Source organism: Acipenser ruthenus, chromosome 8 (genome assembly GCF_902713425.1).
Source record: "Acipenser ruthenus chromosome 8, fAciRut3.2 maternal haplotype, whole genome shotgun sequence".
NCBI lineage: Eukaryota > Metazoa > Chordata > Actinopteri > Acipenseriformes > Acipenseridae > Acipenser > Acipenser ruthenus.
In genome coordinates this window covers 16,574,737-16,597,152 of record NC_081196.1, presented here as the reverse complement: position 1 = coordinate 16,597,152, position 22,416 = coordinate 16,574,737, and the positions used below count along the sequence as shown (strand labels likewise).

General features: G+C 37.3%; 1 protein-coding gene across 3 annotated transcripts; it reads right to left on the bottom strand.

Moving 5' to 3' along the window:
- Window positions 1-11,651: 11,651 nt before the first annotated feature.
- On the bottom strand, window positions 11,652-19,419 carry LOC131696829 (complement C3-like). 3 transcript variants are annotated; one of them, XM_059028618.1, is made up of 10 exons: window positions 17,914-19,419; window positions 16,927-17,100; window positions 16,067-16,252; window positions 14,629-14,823; window positions 14,131-14,280; window positions 13,765-13,891; window positions 13,461-13,532; window positions 12,745-12,951; window positions 12,062-12,176; window positions 11,652-11,742 (listed from the first exon to the last, which is right to left on the bottom strand). In XM_059028618.1, the coding sequence occupies exons 2-10, from the start codon at window positions 17,053-17,055 to the stop codon at window positions 11,667-11,669; spliced, it is 1,257 nt and encodes a 418-aa protein (XP_058884601.1). In that variant the 5' UTR covers window positions 17,056-17,100; window positions 17,914-19,419; the 3' UTR covers window positions 11,652-11,666. The 3 variants fall into 3 exon arrangements, with proteins under 3 accessions (XP_058884601.1, XP_058884600.1, XP_058884602.1); XM_059028617.1 differs by lacking the exon at window positions 17,914-19,419 and adding an exon at window positions 16,493-16,689 and having other exon boundaries at window positions 16,927-17,016; XM_059028619.1 differs by lacking the exons at window positions 13,461-13,532; window positions 17,914-19,419 and adding an exon at window positions 16,493-16,689 and having other exon boundaries at window positions 16,927-17,016.
- Between the last annotated feature and the right edge of the window lie 2,997 nt (window positions 19,420-22,416).

Sequence of the window (22,416 nt, the reverse complement as noted above, 5' to 3'; positions counted from 1 at the left end):
TTTGGTAGATATAATAGTGTTTAGCTTGGAAAAAAGTGAGGCATATATCTAGCAGTAACAAATGACAACAGATAAAAAAAAAGCTTTACTTTCTGTTAGGTTAGGACAGAACCAAATAGTATGAAGTAGGTCTGTAGTAAAGCTTCCACCAAGCTGTGCCATTTATCGCTTCATCATGCATTGGTCTCTCTCGTACCGATCCATGAATTCATGAAGCAGAGAGCAAGCTTCTCTGCTCTTGGTTGACTTGCACTTCCTTTCCTCAGGAATCTCTTCTACCCATGTTTCATGATCAAGGAAATACTGTAGCCTGCAATAATTAATGCATTGATTTCATTTTGTTTTAATTGTTAATAAAAGAGATAATCAGCTGTATGTATATATACTTATTTTACAGCACATAGCAGCCTGTGATAGTAGGAAAAGCAAGATAAGAGAGGGACATTTACTTTAGCTAAATTCATATATTTTTTTTGATCTGGTATTTTTGGCACTGCAGGTTGAAAGGTAGCAACATTTTAGGTTTTAAAATATATTTACTTTTATTGTTAGAAGCATATGTAAGGCCCAGTTTGATATTTGTCCTTTAATTTGAATTGAACCCATTTTAGTTTGTCCTTGTTATTGTATCATAATTCGAACAAATACATACCCCCCCCCCCCCCCCCCCCGAGGCACAGAGATAAAGAAAATGCAGCATTCTCTATAGTGGTAGTCTCCAATACAGACTATATTCTTACCACTAGACAATGCTGCCAAGTACTGGCCATTTATGCATAAGATGTGATTCTCTCAATAATATTTTGTAGTATGCCTTGATACTGGTTTCATCATCTGAATATGCGGTGAAAGGGCTCTATACTGTAACTCACAAGAATATATGGCCTACGATTTTACAAAGCTAGGGTTCCCTATATCTTGATAGTTCTCATCCACTTACTTTCCACTAGAATCCGTGGTGGTACCATCTTTACCCATTAACAGATATGTTTTATCCACTTTCATTTCAAGCTCACAGGATTTCTGTTTTATCAAGTATCGGATGTTGTCAGCTGTTAGCAATGCTTCATCCTTAGCTGTGAAAAAAAGTAACAGAAATAAACCCTAATACTATCTTATTATACAAAACAGTTCATACTTTTAAATAATCTGACATATTTACTGATTAAATATAATCCCACGACTGGCACTCCTTAATACATTTTTAGAACCAGTCTTATGACAGATTGGTCTAAATAAAACAATAATCACACTTTTAGCAGGTTTAACAGTGACATATGCTCTTTGTAGCTGTGCCACACGAGCGCAGTGGCAGATGTCCTCACATAAAGAGGTTTTACTCTAAACAGCCCTTCATGGCTGGGTACAGCCTTTTATACACACCTGTAATATTTACATATTTGGTCAACCAATGAAAGTACCAGTTTCCTCCATTCCAGACACACTGTCACATGACTGGAATGGAGGGAGCCAGGGATTAGTTCACATTCAGGGATAGGGAATTTTAACCCTACCACTGCCAAACTACAACAACATATAAACTAACAATGTGACAGGGAACCTCACATTGCCACAGAGTCACATTGAAAATGCAATACAGCACAACACCAACATAAACATAATTAATCTTATTCCATCCACCACCCTGACCCTTCTACAGTGTCAGGTAATGTTATCATGGTCACTGTCTTGAGCATCATGTATTTTCTGTGATCAGCACTGAAAATACATTTTGTGGGGATATGTGCTATGCTTTTAGCATGGTTCTGATAATATGCTATATTGGTACCATGCTGGCACAGAATGCAAATACAATTTGTGGAAACAAATTGATTGTTATAATAGAAGTTCTAAGTTCACTACTATTCTTTAACAGAATTAAGATGTATTTCCTTAATACATCACAGTGGCCTGGAATCAGCACATATATCAACAGTTAAATGATCATGCCTGTTGTGTAAAATATTAAAATGTCTGTAAATACTTACTTAATCGAAGGGGTTTGATAATATGAACCGCAAAATAATCAAAGACACCATCTTGGGTTATGTTGAGTACCTTGACTTTGTATGCTATAAAAACAAAATGCAAGACAGAAAGTATTAAAGAATTGACTTGAGTTGAAATATCAACATAAGGAAGCAGGTAACTTTAATGTGTCTTACCATAATCCACAATGGGCCTCTAAAGCAACATTTATTTCTTAGCAGACGCCCTTATCCAGGGCGACTTACAATTGTTACAAGATACCACATTATTTTTACATAAACTGGAGCAATGTAGGTAAAGTACCTTGCTCAAGGGTACAGCAGCAGTGTCCCCACCGGGGATTGAACCCACAACCCTCCGGTCAAGAGTCCAGAGCCCTAACCACTACTCCACACTGCTGCCCATGTTCCATGTTAATATAATGAGTAAACCAAATATTCCAGTGTTTTCATCTATCACCACTCAAAAATTCAAGTTTGAAATGGTTGTTTTGATTAAGTTTTGTATTGATTAAACAAGCTTGATAAAGAGACTAGTAAATTAAAATGTAATTAATTAACCCTATTTTTTTTTTCTTTGAAATGACTCTCATGAGATTAAGCTGAATAACTGTGGCTATAAAGTGTGTGTTTTAATGTTGTATTGTTCACATAATTAAAATGTAGCCATGGTGTTCTAAAGTCTGTATGTTACAGAGGTGTGCAGAGCAACCCACGCTGATCTACACTATAGTGGTTGAGTCCATGGACTATAAAAAGCTTGTTCTCTCAGCCTTTCTCTGGCTTACCCTTGATACTGCTTTTCATGTCTGTTAAATTCTGATGCTTCTCTCAGCTCAACTGTAAATACTTTAATGTGTCTGTTCTTTTTACTTAACCGACAATAAGCAGTAAGCAGGTAGGTCCTGCTTATAGTCGCTTCTTAGCTGGTGGTAGACAGCCCTGAGTTTTAGGAATATATACTGCAAGAAACCATGATAGCAATATTGAATTGATTCTAGATTCATGTACTCCACATGATTGACATGGATGTCACCTCCAGTTCATAAAGAATTGCAGCCATTCCCACCTAACCTTCATCACACTGAGCCAGTTCTCAAAGTCGTTGTTGTGCTTGATTGGCTGCATCACTTCCAGGCTTCACAAGCGCCAGAGCATACACAGTGATGGCTACAGCGAAGGGCCGTTCAAGGGACATGATTTTTCCTTTCAAATACCTTACAGCCTCATCAATAACTTTATTCTGAAAGAATAGTAAATTTGCCATTGGTGTTTATCTATTATATATCTGAAAAATGATTCAGGATGAAGGCTGCCATGTTTATATTTTTTTGTAAACTGTGCAAACTACTTGCAGTAAACTAAATGGCACTGTTTAAACGATGGGCGGGGCCTTTTCAAGAAAAAAAGTACTGGTGTGTGTATATATATATATATATATATATATATATATATATATATATAGATATATATATATATATATATATATATATGTATTTAAAAATGTATCATGATATAACACAGCAAGGCAATTTACACTCCACAGGTCAGCCTCTGAGTATTTATTTGGTAGGAAGTTTGGTCCCATCAGGTGCATTGTAGACTATAGTTTCTTAACAGGAGCCTGCATACTGGTGCTGGCACACAAGTATATATATAAAAAAAATACATCTACATCCAGTCTTTGTGAGCTAGGTTGTTTAATAACGAACCAGAATGAGATAGTATGCAATTGCAAAGTAATACAAAAGAAATTTGCGGAAAAGTGACACAGACGTGTGTCAGCTGCTGAATGATAGTTTGTAGTTTAGGATATTATAAACGTTTATTAGTAGTAAACTAAACAGATGCGTTTACACATTTAAAGGTGGCAGCCTTATTCAGGATTTTAGAAATCTGTTGGACTCGAGAGCCCCTCACCAGTAGGAGTTGCTGAAGTGTGTTTTTTGAGAAACATGCATTTTGAGAATGACTTAAACCTAATTACATATGTCAAATCAAAGTTGAATTAAGTTCTTTCACCAGTTATAGTGTTTAGTAAACTAATGGCATCTAAGTCTAGACCATGTAGTATTCTTCCTTTTTTAAAAAGATGCTACTCTCTGGGACAGAATCAAATAAAAAATAAAAATCATATCTTACCACTTGTATAATTTGAACTTCTGTATGAGCTTTTAATGAGTGATGCATTGCAATCACCACAAAGGCTGTCAGAGACACATCACCTTCAACCCCTCCAACTCCACCCTGGAAAATGAAAAACAGTCAAGAAATTCATCTAGGACCCAGCTAGGACCCTTATGTATTTTGTGTATTTTTTAGTAAGGGTACCAGTACACCTGTGGCTCATTTACTCTAGTCCTATCTGCATTATCTCACCAAACTGGCTGTATTAGAAGGCTGCTTGATCTCCCTGCTTCTCTTTCATAATGTAGTCCTCTTTTAACCCAGCTGACAATGGAATCATTTCGATTGGTAGTGCTTACCACAAACATATTACTTTACCTGTGCTATATCTCACGTGATTCATATAGCTGTGATACACTGTCTGGCCACTTTATTACGATTCCTTCTGCTACATGTGCATAAGACTAGCTTCTCATTGCTTTCCCATCTACTAATCCTTTGCTCTTCTCATTTATGTAAATTCTCTCACCAGCACTTCTTTAACTCTTCCAATCTGATCTCTCTACCTCTGCCCCGGTGCCCTCTGGAACTGCCAGTCACCCTGCAACAAGGCTGATTTCATCTGTGCTTACACCTCTCATCTCTCTCTCTTGACTTTTAGGCTCTTACAGAAACATGGATCTCCCCTGAAAGTACTGTTAGCCCTGCTGCTCTCTCTATGTCCTCTCTCATTCTCCCTGTTCCTCAGGACGAGGCTGGTGAACAGGATTCCTGCTTTCTCCATCCTGGAACTTCTCAATTCCCTCTGCTCTCCCCGCCCTCTCGTCACTACTTTGGAATTTCATGCCATTGAATTTAAATAATAATAATAATAATAATAATAATAATAATAATAATAATAATAATAATAATAATAATAATAATAATAATAATAATCAATACGCTGCACTACACTTAAAAACTCACAGACTACCTTCATCAAGCTACCACTAGGTACTAAGCGTAAAAATCAGTAAATTTATTTGAATTAGTGTGCATTGCCTCTACTGGACACACAGCAGCTAGCATAGACAATATACAAATTATAGAAACATGTAATGCCAGTCTAAAATAAATGCACTTAATAATGTTTTAAACATGCAAATACTCATATTTTCTAAATCTCTAATACTAATAATTTTATTCGTTTTTATTTATTTATTCATTTTGCTGGAATACTACTCTCCATTACCAAAATGATGTTACAATTGCATACTGTAACTCACACCATTTGAGTTCTTTAATTCTGTTCTAAATTCAAGAATGCTGAAATTGGCAGCATTTTATTATTATTATTTTTTTGATGTTAAGTTGTTCTGGAACTGAAACACAGTATTATGTTAATAAAAAGAAATATGGGACTAAAACGTTATGTTACTTACCGTAACCCTGGTTCCCTGAAAGAGAAGACGACCACCAACCAATACTTTTGGGATATGCCTGCCTTAGGTAGGTATTCACTGAGCATTTTGTGTCAGATCTGCCGATAAGCCCCTCCTGCTTCCTCTTTAGCATCGAAACACGAATGCGAGTGATGCGACCTTGCAAGGTTTGGTGGTCGTCTTCTCTTTCAGGGAACCAGGGTTACGTTAAGTAACGTAATGTTCCCTTTCAATTCGAAGACGACCACCAACCAATACTTTTGGGAAAGTATACCAGAGCCGTCACGAGGGAGTGTGAGTGGACAGCATACGAGGGACGCCTCGCTACCGCCAACTAGTGTTGGTGGTGCCTGCGTGCACCCTCAAGGACCTTTGTGCCTAATGAAGACGAAGAGGGATCTACCACATCGATTCGGCAGAACCTGGTGAATGTATGTGGAATAGCCCAGCTAACCGCAGTACAAATGTCAGTCAATGATGCACCTCGAAAGAGCGCCCATGACGTGGCCACCCCTCTAGTAGAATGCGCGGCCAACCTCCCAGGTGGGGGTAGGCCGGCCTCTTATACGCAGTCGATACTGTGTCCACAAACAAAGAGCTGGTCAGACGGATGCAGTACTTTTGTCCTATATATATAACCTCTCAATGCATCACTAGGAAGAGAGAATTCAGTTTCCTACCTCCTCCAAATCAAAGGAAGGGGCCTCTAGTTCCACTGATTGGTTCAAGTGGAAAGCCGTAATCACCTTGGGTAGGAACGCAGGGTGCGTGCATAATGATAGCCTGTTTCCATTATCCCAGATGCGTATATAGGAACTGTGCACACAGAAATTGTGGGCCTGCAACTCACTGACCTGTTTAGCGGAGGTGATGGCCAATAAAGAGCTTGTCTTCATAGAGTGATATTTCAGCTCTATGGAATGCATAGGCTCAAATGGGGCCTTAGTAAGAGCCTCCAGTACCACTTCTAGACTCCACTCAGGGAGGGCATCCTTTCTAGGGGGACGCAGCATGGTTCAGCTGCTGTCGCCCAAGGGACCTGCAAAAAGTTTGCAGCATGTCCCATCAGGGCTAACATGGAGCTCGAAAACGGGGGCGTACTAGCTTCCGAGGCAACCTCGGAGCTGGGCTCTGCCTCGGTAGAGGGTGCAGGCTCCTCTCCTTCCTCCATCTCAGTGGGGAAGGAGTCCTTGTTCCAGAAGGCCGCTATAGGAGCGGGTCCTCCTCCTCTGCCGTCCGTGCCGACGATTCCATCTCACTCTGAACTCCCATGGGGGAGACAGGGGCTGGTACTGGGACAACACTGGTGGAACCGCGGACGGAGTGGCTGCTGTCTCCTGCCGCGCCAACAGCTCCAGGACCTGTGCCATCGGTGCCTTCAGGTCCACGATACCCCTTGCCTGTCTCAAGCGTTTGACCCACTTCACTGACTGTAGAGATGGGGAGTGACTGCGAGAGGGTGGCGGCTGAGCCCGTGCGCAGTGCTTGCCCTGAGAGGGGCGAGGGGACAGTTGCAGGAAGGGGGGGAGGGGATGAACTTTCCATCCCCATGGTCCTGTCAAGCCTTTTGTGAAGCACCTGGGGCTGGAAAGCCGCACAGATGTCGCAGAACGTCTCATCCCCTAGAGTTGAAGTGGCACAATGTATGCCCATCCTCCTGGGGCATGTTCTCCCTGCAGGACGTGCAAGCATAGAACCGACATGCTAGCTGTAGTATAACCCTGGGCACTGCACACTGTCTTGCACTGAGTGTAAGCACAGGAGCGCCTAAGCACAGTGTGTACCGAGGTACCAAGGCACAGAGGGTACCGCCCGTATCAAGCACAGTGTGCGCCGAGTGCACTGAGCACCATGCGCACCTAATGCCTTGTGCACTGAGTATCGTGTGCACCGAGCACCGTGTGCACTGAAGCCCTGAGCACCGCGTGCACGTAGTTCACCGACAGAGCACAGCACAGAGCACCGAGGTGCTATGCGGGCCGAGGCACCAAAGCACCGTGTGCACCGAGTCACCAAAGTACCAAGGGCTGAGCGTGCACTGAGGTATCGAAGCACCAGGGGCAGCTAACGCAGCGGTGCCTACCCGAACCTTGTGTAGTCAGCCACCTGGTCAGCGTGCAGCATGCATCAGGGGAGATTAATTAATTTAGAACAATTTGTAGATTTTATTTTTCACTTTGACATTATGGACTTTTTTTGTGTTGACCAGTGGCAAAAACTCCTAATTAAATCCATTTTGATTCCATGTTGTAACACAATAAAATGTGGAAAGGTCCAAGGGGGGTGAATATATTTGAGAGCCACTGTACATGTGCTTGTTTGTTGACAACATTGTACAGGACACATTATTAAAGTTAACCATGTTAAAACTCTGTTGATAATAATCTGAAGTTATTGAAAACATGTGTAGTTATGATATTGCCCTTAATACTGAGTTATGATATTTACCCTTAATACTGAGGAAAGTGGCTGATTCTAACCCTGGGATAGAATTATCAGGGGGCGAGAGATCAGCAGTCAAACGATCTGTTTCTGAAAAGTGAATAAAAAAATTGTTAGATAGTAGACATGGAAAACAAGGATCTAACCAAAAATGACACTAGAGAAGTGGAAAATAGATACCAGCTAACAACTGGTCTTTATCTTAAAAACATAGCCATGTTTTACCATTACATACTGCAGTAAAGTTATTTCACAATACAATTCTTTCCTAATATAATGGCACCTATTCCTCTACAACTAGAGCACATATATGTATATATATATATATATATATATATATATATATATATATATATATATATATATATATATATATATATAGCCTATGTTGAATGGACTAATTCCAGTGTCTAAAACTACCATAAATTTACCAAAGTTGCTCTACAGCTATTTCCAAAAGTTTCGCATCAAGTTTAGAATTTTAGGATTGAGACATACTAAAAAAATAAACATATATATATCAAAATAAACTATATGAACATATTTTAGATTTTTTATTTAACATCATGTAGTCAAAGAAAACTACAAAATGATAATGCAAAAGTCTACCGGAAGCCATAATAGTGGTACAGTATTTTATGTTAAATTTTAAAATGACAAATGTTTCTATTTTTGTCAGTTTTTCTTAAGTATATGTAGTTTTATTATGTTAACGTAACATTATTCAGCAGGTTTCATTTGACTTTATGAAGCAAAATTAGTTAATTCTATAGGGTGATGCAAAACTTTTGGCCTTAGCTGTAGATTTACTTTACAATCCAAAGTTAAGAAGCAAATTCTCACTTCCATTGATGTTGTATTCTTTTGGAACAGTTATAAGAACACCTTCTACCTGTTGACAAAAGAAATTACCAAAACATTAATAATTAGATAGTAATAATTTCCTACAACCAAGGTGTAGGTCATATTGCCTTCATTAACATGCAGACGAAGTAATCTAAGTAATTCGATCAAGACTACAAATTCAGAGATACTCTGACTAGTCTCCTGACAAAAGGTTTCCTTGACTTATTCATGAACTGAAGGAGAACAACACATAGCACGATAAGCCCTAACACCTTCACTTCAAAGGAAGACCTCTTGGCAAACTTCATAATGATCCAGATTGCAGGGCCCCTTAAAGGTCCTTGAAAGGCTAACTAGAACCTTAGTAAACGGTAAAGATATCTAAAAAAAATTAAATATTTTAAACAAAATAGGTAAAAAAAGTAAAGTTCATAGAAATTAAGAAACACTGAGACTAAATAAAAAAAATCAAACAAATCACTAATAAATAAGATAATACTAAGAATAATTAAAATGAACTGATTGAAAGCCCCAATCCACCTGAATTGAACCCTGACATGTGCTACACCAGAATAAAGGTGCATTTAATAGGAAGATATCAATAAGACCTAATCTAAACTAGGAGTGATACGGCAAGTTGTATTTCCTTAAAAAGTTAAAAACACTGATTTTAAGAAAGATCATTCTGAAATTCATACAGAAACAAATGAGACAGTGCTTAACTGTCTACTGATATAAACTAGCCAATCAGATACTTCTCCTTGTTCAAGACCACAACAAATCAAAAGGGCTTCCAAGCTGTTGTATCACTGATCCACATCTTCAAAAAACAGCCACATAGCATGTTATTATTGCACCACGGTCTTCAAGCTACTTCGAAGAGGGGGAACACATATTCATATTTTTATTTGTGTATTTGTTTAAACTTTTTGTTGTAATTTTGTTTTGTTTTTTAATAAAAGTGCACATCTGTGCTTAAACTGCAGCTTTTCTTTCCCTGGGCCTGCTTCCTACCATTCACCAGTTTTGTCTGTGACGCTATAATGTGATTGTAAATTTCTTTGAAAATAAATTGTACAAACCACAACTTTAAGTTTCTTCTCCACTGCATCTGAAATGTCTTCTGAGGCGTATGCAGTGACGTGTATGGGGATGTCTCTGATAATCAAAGGCACCATATTGAAATAAACTGGCACGGCAGAATTTCCTGGGACTGTCACCGTCTGCCGAGCATCTGCGTTTCCAGGGCTACAAATTCCTTCAACGGTTTTCAATTTAACAGTAACCTGTGAAGCAGACCATTGAATTATCCTCATACACAAAAGGTATTTGCTTATCCTTCCTTCCCTGAGTTTCAATAAAACAATGTGCCACCTGCGCACCTTGGAGGTCTGCTTTAAGGACAGAAGGTGGGCCCTGGGCCAAATTTAGCAGTTCTGGTTCAAACATACAAAATGAAATTATTATTCTATAATAGCAAAGTTTGCTTGAATGAGCCATGAAAGGTACTGAATAGCAAAGATTCAGGACATCTCATTTAGGATAATTTAACAGCAGCTCTCAGCAGCTATTTCAATGTCATCAACACTATCAGTAAAATCACTATGGTAATAGTCAAGTGAGAGCAGTAAGATTTGTTTACATGGTATGAGTGCTTGAGTACCATTTTTTCAATGTTTAGAGCAATACAAATATACTAAGGTTCAAAATTAACTGGGGTCTGTTCAATTTATTTAAACAGTGGCAAACCTGTTGTACCTACTTTTCAACATTGTAAACTGAGGTCATGTAACAAGGGAAAAGGCTTACATCTAAAGCTTTAGGTTGATAATTAAACACTACAGCTTTCACTTCCAGTTGCTCGTTCCTTTTCACAGAATAAGGTAATATCAAAGATATGAAAAAATCTTGGAAGACTCTAAATTGAGTAGGTTCAGCTATACAGAATCCTGAAAAGAGACGCAATAAAAAACAGTTAAAAGCCTATTAATCATAGGTTATTCGTAGAACTTAAAAAAGAAAAAAAAAAAAAAAATTATATAAATTTTTTGTATGTATTTTTTTTTAATGTTGCATATCCCAAACATTAATCTTCTACAGTTACAAGAGTTACAAGAAAACAGTGTACAGGGATTTTATTAAAGTGTAAAAAATATATTTTAGTGGACTGAAAATTAAATGTGTTTATATATTTTTTAAATGTAGCAACATTTATTTAAGCGTTTTTCACCTACAGAGGTTTTTCATGATGTGGTTTTGCACTGGAGACTCCAGCTTTAAAGTTAAATGTTTGTTTGTGAAAAGACAAATGACAAATCAGTGGACATACTGCAACAGCTTTGAATTCTATTTCACCAGTCATTAAACATGTTAACTGCACTTCTTGATTCTTTATAATGACTGTGTGCTGGGCTCTACCTTTGAATTTTAAGCATGCCTGTAATTTCACCCCTACCTAAGTCAACGCTGCACAACTTTACACCCCATGGGCGTTGACTCGGCAGAATCAGTATATATCGGTATCAGCAGATTCGGTATATATACAGTATATACCGATTCTGCCGAGTCAACGCCCATGGGGTGTAAAGTTTATAAGAAAACATAACATGTTGCCTGTAGCAACATATAGAAATATAGGGTTTACCCTTATAAATGTTTACCATAGTAAATGAAATCATAGTCAAGCATACAGTAGGTAAGCAATGTAAACCATGGTAAACTATGCATAGTAAAATAGCACGGGAAAACTGCATAATGACTGCAAAATTACAGTGATAGGCTACTATAGATAGATAGATAGAGATAGATAGATAGATAGATAGATAGATAGATAGATAGATTCTTAACCTTTGTTATTAGATATGCCTATGGTCTGAATTTCCCAAGTGGTTAGTGAATCTGGAATTGCTTTATCCACTCTGAAAGAACATATGCCTTGTTAATAACTAAAATAATGTTTCTTAATAATAATAAAATAAAATAAAAAACACAACGCAAATCTTTATCCAAGACAAACATGATCATATAACCCCAGTCACACCCTTGCTTTACAAAAACTACAAATAATTTTATTGTATATTTTACCACTGTAACATATTGCTATATATCATCATTCTCAATGGTGGGTCAGAATAAGGTAGAGAAATTTATTTCAGCTTTATTTCTACACAATTTGTGTTCTTTGAGTTTATTTTCAGAGACAATTTAAAGTATGTTTCCATGAAATATTAACTTTACTTCAGCTTTCCGGTTTGTGGCACATCGAATATGTCCCATAACCAACTCTGTGGGAAGTAACTTCGCAGATGAATGGATGTTTCATCAAAAACATCCTCTTCCTTATTGTCAGCCACTGATAAAGTAAAAAAGAAGGGCACTGTGAGAACTTGTCTTTGTTGAAACTACTCTCAACGCGACTACAGGTAGCAACACTCACAAATGTATTACAAGTGCTTTACTACGCCTGAACCGGTACATTTTCAGAAAGGACGACATTTCTGTTGCATAGTGAAATAGTTTGAAAGCATATTACCAACCAATGACAGTCTGAGGCAGGTTTCGATAGACAGCTACATGCAATGTGTCTGAGCCTTTGAGAATCCTTATTGCTTTTTGTTGAACCAATCAAAAAAGTCACAACTGTTTAAACATTTAGCAGTAAAACCTGGAGCTTAATTAAAAGTATCTATGGTATTATTACTTGTGTCTGGAATGAGTGTATAAAATGTACAGCATAAAAAAATGACCTTGACAAGGAAGGGAATTCAGACATAGGGAGTACAGGGTTATTATTTAGTCTGGCTAATCTATCATTTCTTAGATATACATGTCCTTGAGGAGTATGTGGGTTGATAAAAGCAAATCTATTTGCCTTCTTGGTTTCAAATTTGTAATGTTCTAAAGACTTATACTTGTCTTACCTCTTGCTAAATTTGATGTGAGCCTCTTTTGCTTTAGTTTTTTCCTCAGGTCGCTGGCCTGTTCGCAGCATTTTAAAAAGGCAGCTGTACATTCACTTGATGTGTGCTTGACCTTCCTGAGTCTTTTTGCACATGGCAGGTTCATCGGACTGAGCTTTGCCCCATCATAGCAGCATTTCTTCAACGGTTTACTTGTATATTGGTTTACTGTCAACCAAATAGAAAAAGTACTTCTTACTTTTTTGAATGATAAATAGTGTTAATATTTCTCAATTGGATGTCCTTAGCGATGTTAAGGAAATACATTGTTAAGATTTTTATTAGAATACACAGTATTTCATTAATTCAAAGCCAGAAGTAAATTAAAACTGAAACAGCTGATAGGAAATGGTTAACAGTTAATCAGTAATGTCAATGACATTTTATTCTCTTCTCCTGGATGTGTGGTCCACCTGTCCCCATTTCTGAAGTTCAAAACTGGAGGTGCAAAATTGGATCTTGCTCCTGTTGACCAAGGAGTGAAATCCCCCAATGTAGAAATGATGTGTGGTGTGGAGGCATGGAAACAGATTGATAAGCACAAAAATTCACTTGGAACAAAATTAGACAACAGCTAAATACATTACTTGAAATAGAATGTGGGTATGTCAAAGTGACTTTCAGAATGTTGGCAAACTTTAAAAAGAAACATGTGATGCAAAATAAAGACAGGTTACCAAACTTGGAGAAGTCGCCTTGAAAATTAAACAATCTTTTCTGTCTTCCTTTTCCTTTTTTGCAGTTGTATTCTGAATTGAAGTCAATAAAAAAACACATTAAGTCTTGTAATCATACTAAGTGACTGGCAAAATATAATACCTTTAAAGAAGAACTTGTCTTACTGTCTATTCAATGGCATCCCAGTTGCATATCATACATAGAAGCATACAACATTTGTGCTTCTTTTTGTTAAAATCAGAAATCAAATATATATCAGATGTTCCAATATGAATAAAAATAGATATATTCTTGTTTGTTTACCAGTACGTGGGTCTGATGTTATTTCATTGGATATAAATGTCAGTCCAGCATCACGGAAAACAGTCTCAGTGGTAGTACCTCCTCCAACTGAACAGCCAAGGTCATAGGAATTCATATAGTCAAATATCTGCAGAGAGTTTTGCAATCATAATATTTTTAGAAGACACCAAAGAAGTGCATTTTTGTTTATTTCACTGTTAATAATACAGCATTTAGGAAAAGCATTTTAGGATTTTTTTTTTCTTTTAGATTGCAAAGCTCAAAACTTATAAGAACAAAAGATATAGAATATATTAAATACTTGTTTATAGTTAGGTGTTCAGTTTGCATTCTTCATAAAAAAAATTATATAAAAACAAACTTCACCTTTTTGGAAGTCAGTTTATTCTGTTTGTTGAGAATATAAACTGCAGTGTCGACCACAGCCACAGCAACTTTGTCAGCCTGATCTGCTTCAATTAAAAACTCCACCTTTTCTGCTGGTTTATATTCCTCTTTAGAGGCTGTTACTCGTATCTGTCAAGTTAAAAGTTATACAGTATACATTACACTGGGCCCAAAACCCCTAAAATCTAATATATTTTCTTTGAAAAGGAATGTTAAACAATAGCACAATGTATTAAATACAATTGATATATTAACATATTAACATTTCTCACAGCAAAACTGCTCAGAATTAATACCATGTGTAATTAATCAAACCCTTTAGGGCTGGTTAAGTGTACAAGGAAATAAAATGACTCCTGTCTCCTGAGTAACAGGGACCCTTTTCTAAATCATTTTACCTGGAATAAATTCATGTAATAATGCTGCTCAAGATCGTTCACTGGTCCTAGTATACCACTCTGCTTTAAAACGACATACCTTGCCCTTGCAGACATCCTCAACATCAACCCAGACAGAGTCTGCAATGATTTCAGTCCTTCCCTGCACACTTATGTAATAGTAGGCGATCAAGCGAAAGGCAGGGACCAGGTCGTGGTTAAAGGGAAGGCTGATTGTAGTGTCTGCCGTCAGTTGTACTCTATCTGCTCGTATAGTCTTTCCTTTGCTTATGATCTGAAGAATAAAATGAACATCTTATGGTAGTTTCATAATATGTGTACCTTTTCCACACACTGCTAAATGCTGCCATGCAAAGAGTAAAACATATGGCAAATGACATTTAATAGAGAAAAGTGTAAGGTACTGCACGCCGGCAATAAAAATGTGCGTTATAAATATCATATGGGAGATACTGAAATTGAAGAAGGAATGTATGAAAAACACCTAGGAGTTTATGTTGACTCAGAAATGTCTTCATCTAGACAATGTGGGGAAGCTATAAAAAAAAGGCCAACAAGATGCTCAGATACAGTATATTGTGAAAAGTGTTGAATTTAAATCAAGGGAAGTAATGTTAAAACTTTACAATGCATTAGTAAGACCTCATCTAGAATATTGTGTTCAGTTCTGGTCACCTTGTTACAAAAAGGATATTGCTGCCCTAGAAAGAGTGTAAAGAAGAGCGACCAGAATTATCCCAGGTTTAAAAGGCATGCTGTATGCAGACAGGCTAAAAGAATTGAATCTATTCAGTCTTGAACAAAGAAGACTATGCAGTGATCTGATTCAAGCATTCAAAATTCTAAAAGGTATTGACAATGTCGACCCAGGGGACTTTTTTGATCTGAAAAAAGAAACAAGGACCAGGGGTGACAAGTGGAGATTAGATAAAGGGCCATTTAGAACAGAAAATAGGAGGCACTTTTTTGCACATAGAATTGTGAGGGTCTGGAACCAACTCCCCAGTAATGTTGTTGAGGCTGACACCCTGGGATCCTTCAAGAAGCTGCTTGATGAGATTCTGGGATCAATAAGCTACTAACAACCAAACAAGCAAGATGGGCCGAAAGGCCTCCTCTCATTTGTAAACGTTTTTATGTTCTTATAAACATATCTAGATAGATAGATACTTGTAGATTAACAGATAGAAAAAAGATGGCTTAACTGCTTTGTACATAAAGTTGTAAAAAAAAAAAAAAAAAGTTAAATTTTAAATGTACATACACTGATTTATTATCAAAGTTCTGGAAATTAGGTAGGTGATTTTCAAATTACAATTTTATGAATCAGGCATATAATATATATGACATAATAAAGTATTTTATACCTTTGGAAACAATAAAAAAATGTACAAAAGTAAATGCATTTGTCTTTTTATATTCTTTGAGATGGATTTATACATTAACACCCTTCTCAATGTACTGGAGTAATTTTTCTAAACAAACAAATAAATACTAGCTTAGTGATAATTGCTTACCATATAGTAAATGTGTGTTGCTCTCGGAATGCCAGAAGGTATGGCCTCTTTAAAGATAATGTTTAAAATATCATTTTGACCCAGGATAGTGTGGGGCACCACAATACTGAGGTAACTCTTGCTGGAAGACTGGAAGGCTGTGACTGTCAGGGATTCATCATTACTTTCTTTTCCTTCTGCTATAACCTGGTACGATATGGGAAAAACAAAAACCATTTTATACTTTACAGTGAATAACGTGACTGTGAAAACAGCTCAGTTTCAATTCACAAAATGCAAGGGCATGTATTTGCTGAGGAGAGCAAGGTATCTCAGAGGAAAAAAGATCCTACCATTTTGCAAAGATGTCTAGCAACCTTTTAGTCAAATATATCAATGATTGTGACAGAGAAAGAAGGAATCTTGGTTATAAATCTCCCTCCCGACCTGTGAGGGCGCTGTGTAAAGGGAACAGAGTGCCCCGGACTGGATGGTCTGACAATTAATTCCAGGGAAAGGTGGAAGTCGATCTTCTAGAAAGGGGGCGAAGCCACAGTACACCGAGTCATCGCCCCAGAAGGGAAGCGATGTGGCAACCATGGATTGGAGGAAAAACGGTTGCATCGCTAACCAAGGAGGCGTGACTGATGGTACAAAAGGGGACGTGGCTAAGCGATCTGTTCCTTTGTTATGGTTGAGACAATAAAGAGGTTAAGAGAATAAAGAACCAACTGACAATAGACTTTAAAATAGTATTTTTTGGAATTAGCCATTTAAAGAATGCAGGACAAAGTTCTGAGGTGCATAATTTGAATTAATCTGTACTGAAGGGGAAATTGCTTTACCATGCAGATACAAAAAAGTCTCATCATGTTTCTTACCTTTATATTAAGAGTGGTTGCTGTCCGAGGGGCATTAACTGTCAATGCAACTTCGCCCTCATTGTTACCAAACTGTTCCAGGATGATGTTCTCCTGCTGGTCATCTGACACCTGGACAATGGCTTTCATAAGCAGGTTGGAGGCAGCAGTGCCATCTGGATAAGATACTGTAGCCTAAGAATGTGTATCAGATATCGTTAATGTAGTTCGGAGCTTTCTGTACACAATAACCCTTCCCTTGTGTTAAAAATTTAAGACATACTGTATGCATTTGATTTGATACATTGCTGTTAAATACCATAGACATGTTTTACATATGTCTTTTATATGCAGAAAACTTTTTAACATACATCCCCCTTCATGGTTGTAGAGCTTTCGGTATGATGAAAACGTTTATGACCATGCAATACATCAACAGTATGCACATAATAATATAGAATACAAATTAACAATAACAATTGTAATCAATAAGAGATTCTCCAGATACATGCAAACACGTTACTTCGACATACAGATGAACAGATGTACAGACACGAACACGCTATACTGTATATCCCCAGAATCTAATATTCTCAATAACATGCTAAATAATGATTCTGTCAAGTTTCATGACACTTGGATGGGTGGTTCTTCAGCTATGTGACGTGTGATATGTAGGTACATACGGCCACCGCCATTATATTCCTATCTCATGGGATTTTGTTCCCAGTGGGAATGAGAAGGATGCAATATATAATCTAACAGTAAAACATACCAGTATAGAAAATGGTCCCCCAGGTGTGAATGTTAGCTTTGAGCCGAGGATACAGATAATAATTGGGCATGCTAAATTGGGGTGAAAACCGGGGTAAAATAATTGGCGACGACTAAATTTAAAATAAAAAAAAAAAAGATGAAAGTACACAAAATTACATGATTACTTCAGAACCAGGGATAATAAAAAAGGCACAAAAACAAGTCTGTTAGGTTTGTTTTGGGAGTACTCACCTTCAACTTCACAATTTCCTGATAGTTGTTTCTCTCACTGAGTGACAGATGAACTTTGCTTGAACTTTGCAAACCTTTTGTTTGTTTATCTGATCCTCAAAGAAAAGCTCAACATTCGTGGCTCCATGCACCTGAACTGACACAGTCTCGTCCACTCCAACATGAACAATGTTTGGAGCAGTGATTAAGCATCTAAAATGAGCAAAGATACATGTTAACTAAAAAGCTATAAGGTAAATAATTTGTTTTTCTTCACCGCCCCTTACCTTGTATGATGCTTACACTCATTGAGCGGTTCTTCACGCAGTTACTCAAATTCAGTTTGTTCTTTGTATGTACAGTACACACCTGTCAAGGTCCTTTCATCTGAGTTCAGGAGCTGCTTGTCTTAGATATATGTAAAATAGGATTGCTATATAATAGAAGTGTCTTCAAATAAGTGCCACCTACTGATCAGCGATTTTGAATCAAGTTTCCTTTTTTGATGGCAATAGATAGTGCTGGCACTCACTAATAAAGAGACACTTCAGCTGATCCAGCCTACATTGCATATGTCTATGACAAGCAACTAGAGCCCCTGGACTCATAGTCAAAGCAGATTTATCAAAAGATTAAATATTTGAAGAATTGTAAGATGAACCATGTCAGACTTAAGGGCATATTTTAAACCCTCCATGTTCTGAATATTTCATTTCTAACCTATTTAATATCTTATGATGCTTGTTCTCTGTTGTTGTTTCTGCTTAGATCATCATTAATGACCTAACTAATCAATGTCTTTCAATCATGGGAGCTTCTTCGAAAAAGACTAATCTACATCCCCTCTGAAACATGGATTTAATATTTACTAACACACAATTGCCACAACTCATTATATAGCATGAATACTGTTTTCATGTAACATGGTGTAATCATCAAATGCAGATATTTTGGGGGCAATTTTACTGACCATGAAGTCTGGACAAGAAGCACACAGCAGTATCTCCCTAGTTAGTTCAAAGTCTGGATTCCTTTTTAATGCTAGGAGTATAGTGAACAAAGTTGATTACTTCCATGTATGGTTTAAATCCTGTCCCCCAAGTTGTATTGCTATTACTGAAACTTGGAGTATTAACTTGTTTTAGTTGTAATGTAATTTAAATATAAATATCTGTATCTTTTAATATATATGTGTTGTATGTATATGTGTTTTTATTGATAATTTTTGTATCGATTACACCGTGTAACAAATTATTATTATTTTTTTGGTTCCTGGGTAGTAAGTGTTATTTCCTAATTGCTTATGCCTCAAAAGTATAGAAAACGGCTATTATTCCCCACAAACTTTGCTTTTGTGACCAGGACAGTGATATTTTGAAATTTACCTATTTTCCAGAACATTCCAGATAGATTCAGTGCTGAGTAAACTTGGAGTAACTTCTAGAACTTTCCAGTAATATAAATAGTAGTATAAATACAGGGGCCTTAAGCCCACCAGTTCAGTTTAGTTCCAGCTGCCTAAGTGGATACATATCTGCATTTTTCTGAGATGGCATCAAGGTCATAGGAGACTTCAAAATGGTGGCATTCCTGATGGGTCTCCAAGGCGGTTTTACCAAGTTTCCCTGCTATCTTTGCCTTTGGGACAGCAGGGACACCAAGGCGCACTACCACAGGCGGGACTGGCCACAGCGGACCGAGTTCTCTGTGGGGAGGAACAACGTCAAGTGGGAGCCACTGGTGGACCCCCGGAAGGTGCTGATGCCACCACTGCACATCAAATTGGGCCTTATGAAACAATTTGTCAGAGCTCTAGATAAGGAGTCGGCAGCCTTCAAGTACCTTCAAGACTTCTTCCCTAAGCTGTCTGAGGCAAAGGTCAAAGCCGGTGTCTTCGTCGGACCACAGATAAAGAAGATCCTGGAGTGCAATGAATTCCCCAAGAAGCTCACGAGTAAGGAGAAAGCGGCTTGGAACAGCTTTGTCGCAGTGGTTCGGGGCTTCCTGGGCAATCACAAGGCCGAAAACTATGTGGAGCTGGTTGAGACTCTGGTGAAGAACTACGGCACAATGGGCTATAGGATGTCCCTCAAAGTCCATATCCTTGATGCTCATCTTGATAAATTCAAGGAGAACATGGGAGCGTACTCGGAGGAGCAAGGCGAGCGCTTCCACCAGGATATACTGGACTTTGAACGCCGCTACCAAGGACAGTATAACGAGAACATGATGGGAGACTACATTTGGGGGCTGATTCGTGAAAGTGATTTACAGTATAATCGTAAATCTCGAAAAACTACTCACTTCTAAATCTTTTGTAGTCATTTTTGTATTACTTTAGTATAAATACATGTTAATTTGGATTCATATGTTGTTTTTTTCTGACTTTATGTGAACGAAAAGACACAAATTCGTCCGTTTTCTCATTGGAAATAGGTAAATTTCAAAATATCACTGTCCTGGTCACAAAAGCAAAGTTTGTGTGGAATAATAGCCATTTTCTATACTTTTTAGGCATAAGCAATTAGGAAATAACACTTACTACCCAGGAACAAAAATTGTGTTACATAGTGTTATTATTGAGTATGGTTTACTTAGGTCTCTCTTTGTATTAGTGCTGCACTACTGAGATGTACCTGTGCTGGCCCTGTGGGCACAAAGTGAATTAATTAATACAATCAATTAAAATAAAAAGGTTGATGGTGTCTATTGAATCAATCTAAACAGCAGGGGATTCACAATACTTTGGAAGAAAATGCTTCTTCTCAATATCAAAATACACTCTAATGTCGGGCAGTACTGGACCTGTTTGTGGACACAGATTTCAGAACTTCTTATAAATCTCATGCCATTGTCTCAGCCATTCAAGTTCCGGTTATTATCTCACCAGTAGATGCCCTCTAAAGATAATGAGACTTCAGAATCTTGAAACACACCATACATTTTAAATAGCCTGAAGCGATCCACCCCAAAATACACATTTATTTTATTTATTTTTTACAAAAATAATACAACAAAACTTAGGACTAAGTGGACATATACTATTACATGCCAGTAAAACTCAAACACCATCATTTGTTTTGACCCAACACAGCTTTCTAAAGGTTGGTCGTAGGCTGTTAGATCATTCATTTTTTTCCCCTCTCCTTAACGTTTTTGAAAACTGTACAGAGAAACAGGCTTGTGTTGATTGACTTTAAAACGAACTAACTAAATAAATAAATAAATACATACATACATACTAATCTCAGTAACATTTTACAAAAAATGCTATTCAAAGATATATTACTCAATTGTCATTCTTTTCTTGGGATAAAATGGATGTACTAGTTGCACTACTAGCTACTAAAACATAAGCATAGGTAACATCAGGTAGATGCAGTATGAAGCTGCATTATACTCTCAATGGTTTTTGTTCAGCTACCGGTATCAGTGCAGAAATGCAAAGCAGCAGTATTAGAAAACGCATTTTGGTTCAACATTTACTGTTTCTCTTGCTCATTCGTTCATATCCATGGATCTTCTAATAACCCAGCACTGGTAGCAACAGATAATCAAGCATTCTGTTTGTTTCAGATTATCTATTAATTTATTAACAAGATAACAGATCTTTAGTATGCCTCTGCTTAGTTTCATGCTTGTACGGTAGTCAAAAAATCACTGTGGGAAATTTGAGGACTAAATTCAATGGATTCAAAGTTAATGAAATGTACCAACATGGTGGTAGGGATCAAGGCAGCTATACCCGATACAGGTGGGCTGTCGGGTCAATGAAGTTGGCTAAAGTTGATATTTGTCTTTTTGACTTAGGGGTTGACTTGATCGATCTATATATCTCAATATTTCTGATGAGCCTGGGAGAAATCAATGACAAATCTTACTACAAATCATCCTTTTTAATGTCTCGTATGTAATGTGGTTTGTATCCACAGCTCTTATTAAAACAGTTCAAAAGGACAAACAAATACCTTTAAAAGTGGGAGTGTGAAGAGGTCCATAGTCCAGAAATGTGAAACAAATCTATTTGGTTTAAATTGGCACAATAATAGATATTTTGGGAAAAGTATCACATGATGTCCGAGAAATCAGTTAAACTTTACCTTTTTTCCCCCCAACCATTAAATACCATACAATAAGGACCCTGTCTTTTTTTATGACACAGATTTACAACAAACCTCTCGACTTTTTGGCATTCTTTTTTTTGGATACCGAGTGCCATTGGCCCATCTGTATGTTCTAAAGTTGTGCAATAAATGTTTCTAAACAAGACTTACAACTGTGTTACAGGAGGTATGGAAGTGTATTTTATCTCTGTAAAATGACAATTCTTAGATTTGTCTGTTGAATGATGCATTTTGACCCAATGAACGGTGTTAAATCGTACCAAATTGGCACTAGCCTAGATTGGAACGCTCATTTCCAAAAATCTAAAAATGTACAGTACGATGACGGTATGATTACATCAAAATTCTAGAAAAATAGTTCTATTCTGCATGCCAAGTCATTGGAAACATCGACACAGAT

Coding starts and splice junctions, on each gene's coding strand:
- LOC131696829 (XM_059028617.1), bottom strand. CDS start 16,669: ATGCAACCGTTTTTCCTCCAATCCATGGTTGCCACATCGCTTCCCTTC. Junction 13,892..14,130: donor ATAAACTGACTTCCAAAAAG/GTGAAGTTTGTT, acceptor AACTCTCTGCAG/ATATTTGACTATATGAATTC. Junction 12,177..12,744: donor CACATCAAATTTAGCAAGAG/GTAAGACAAGTA, acceptor TTACTTTATCAG/TGGCTGACAATAAGGAAGAG.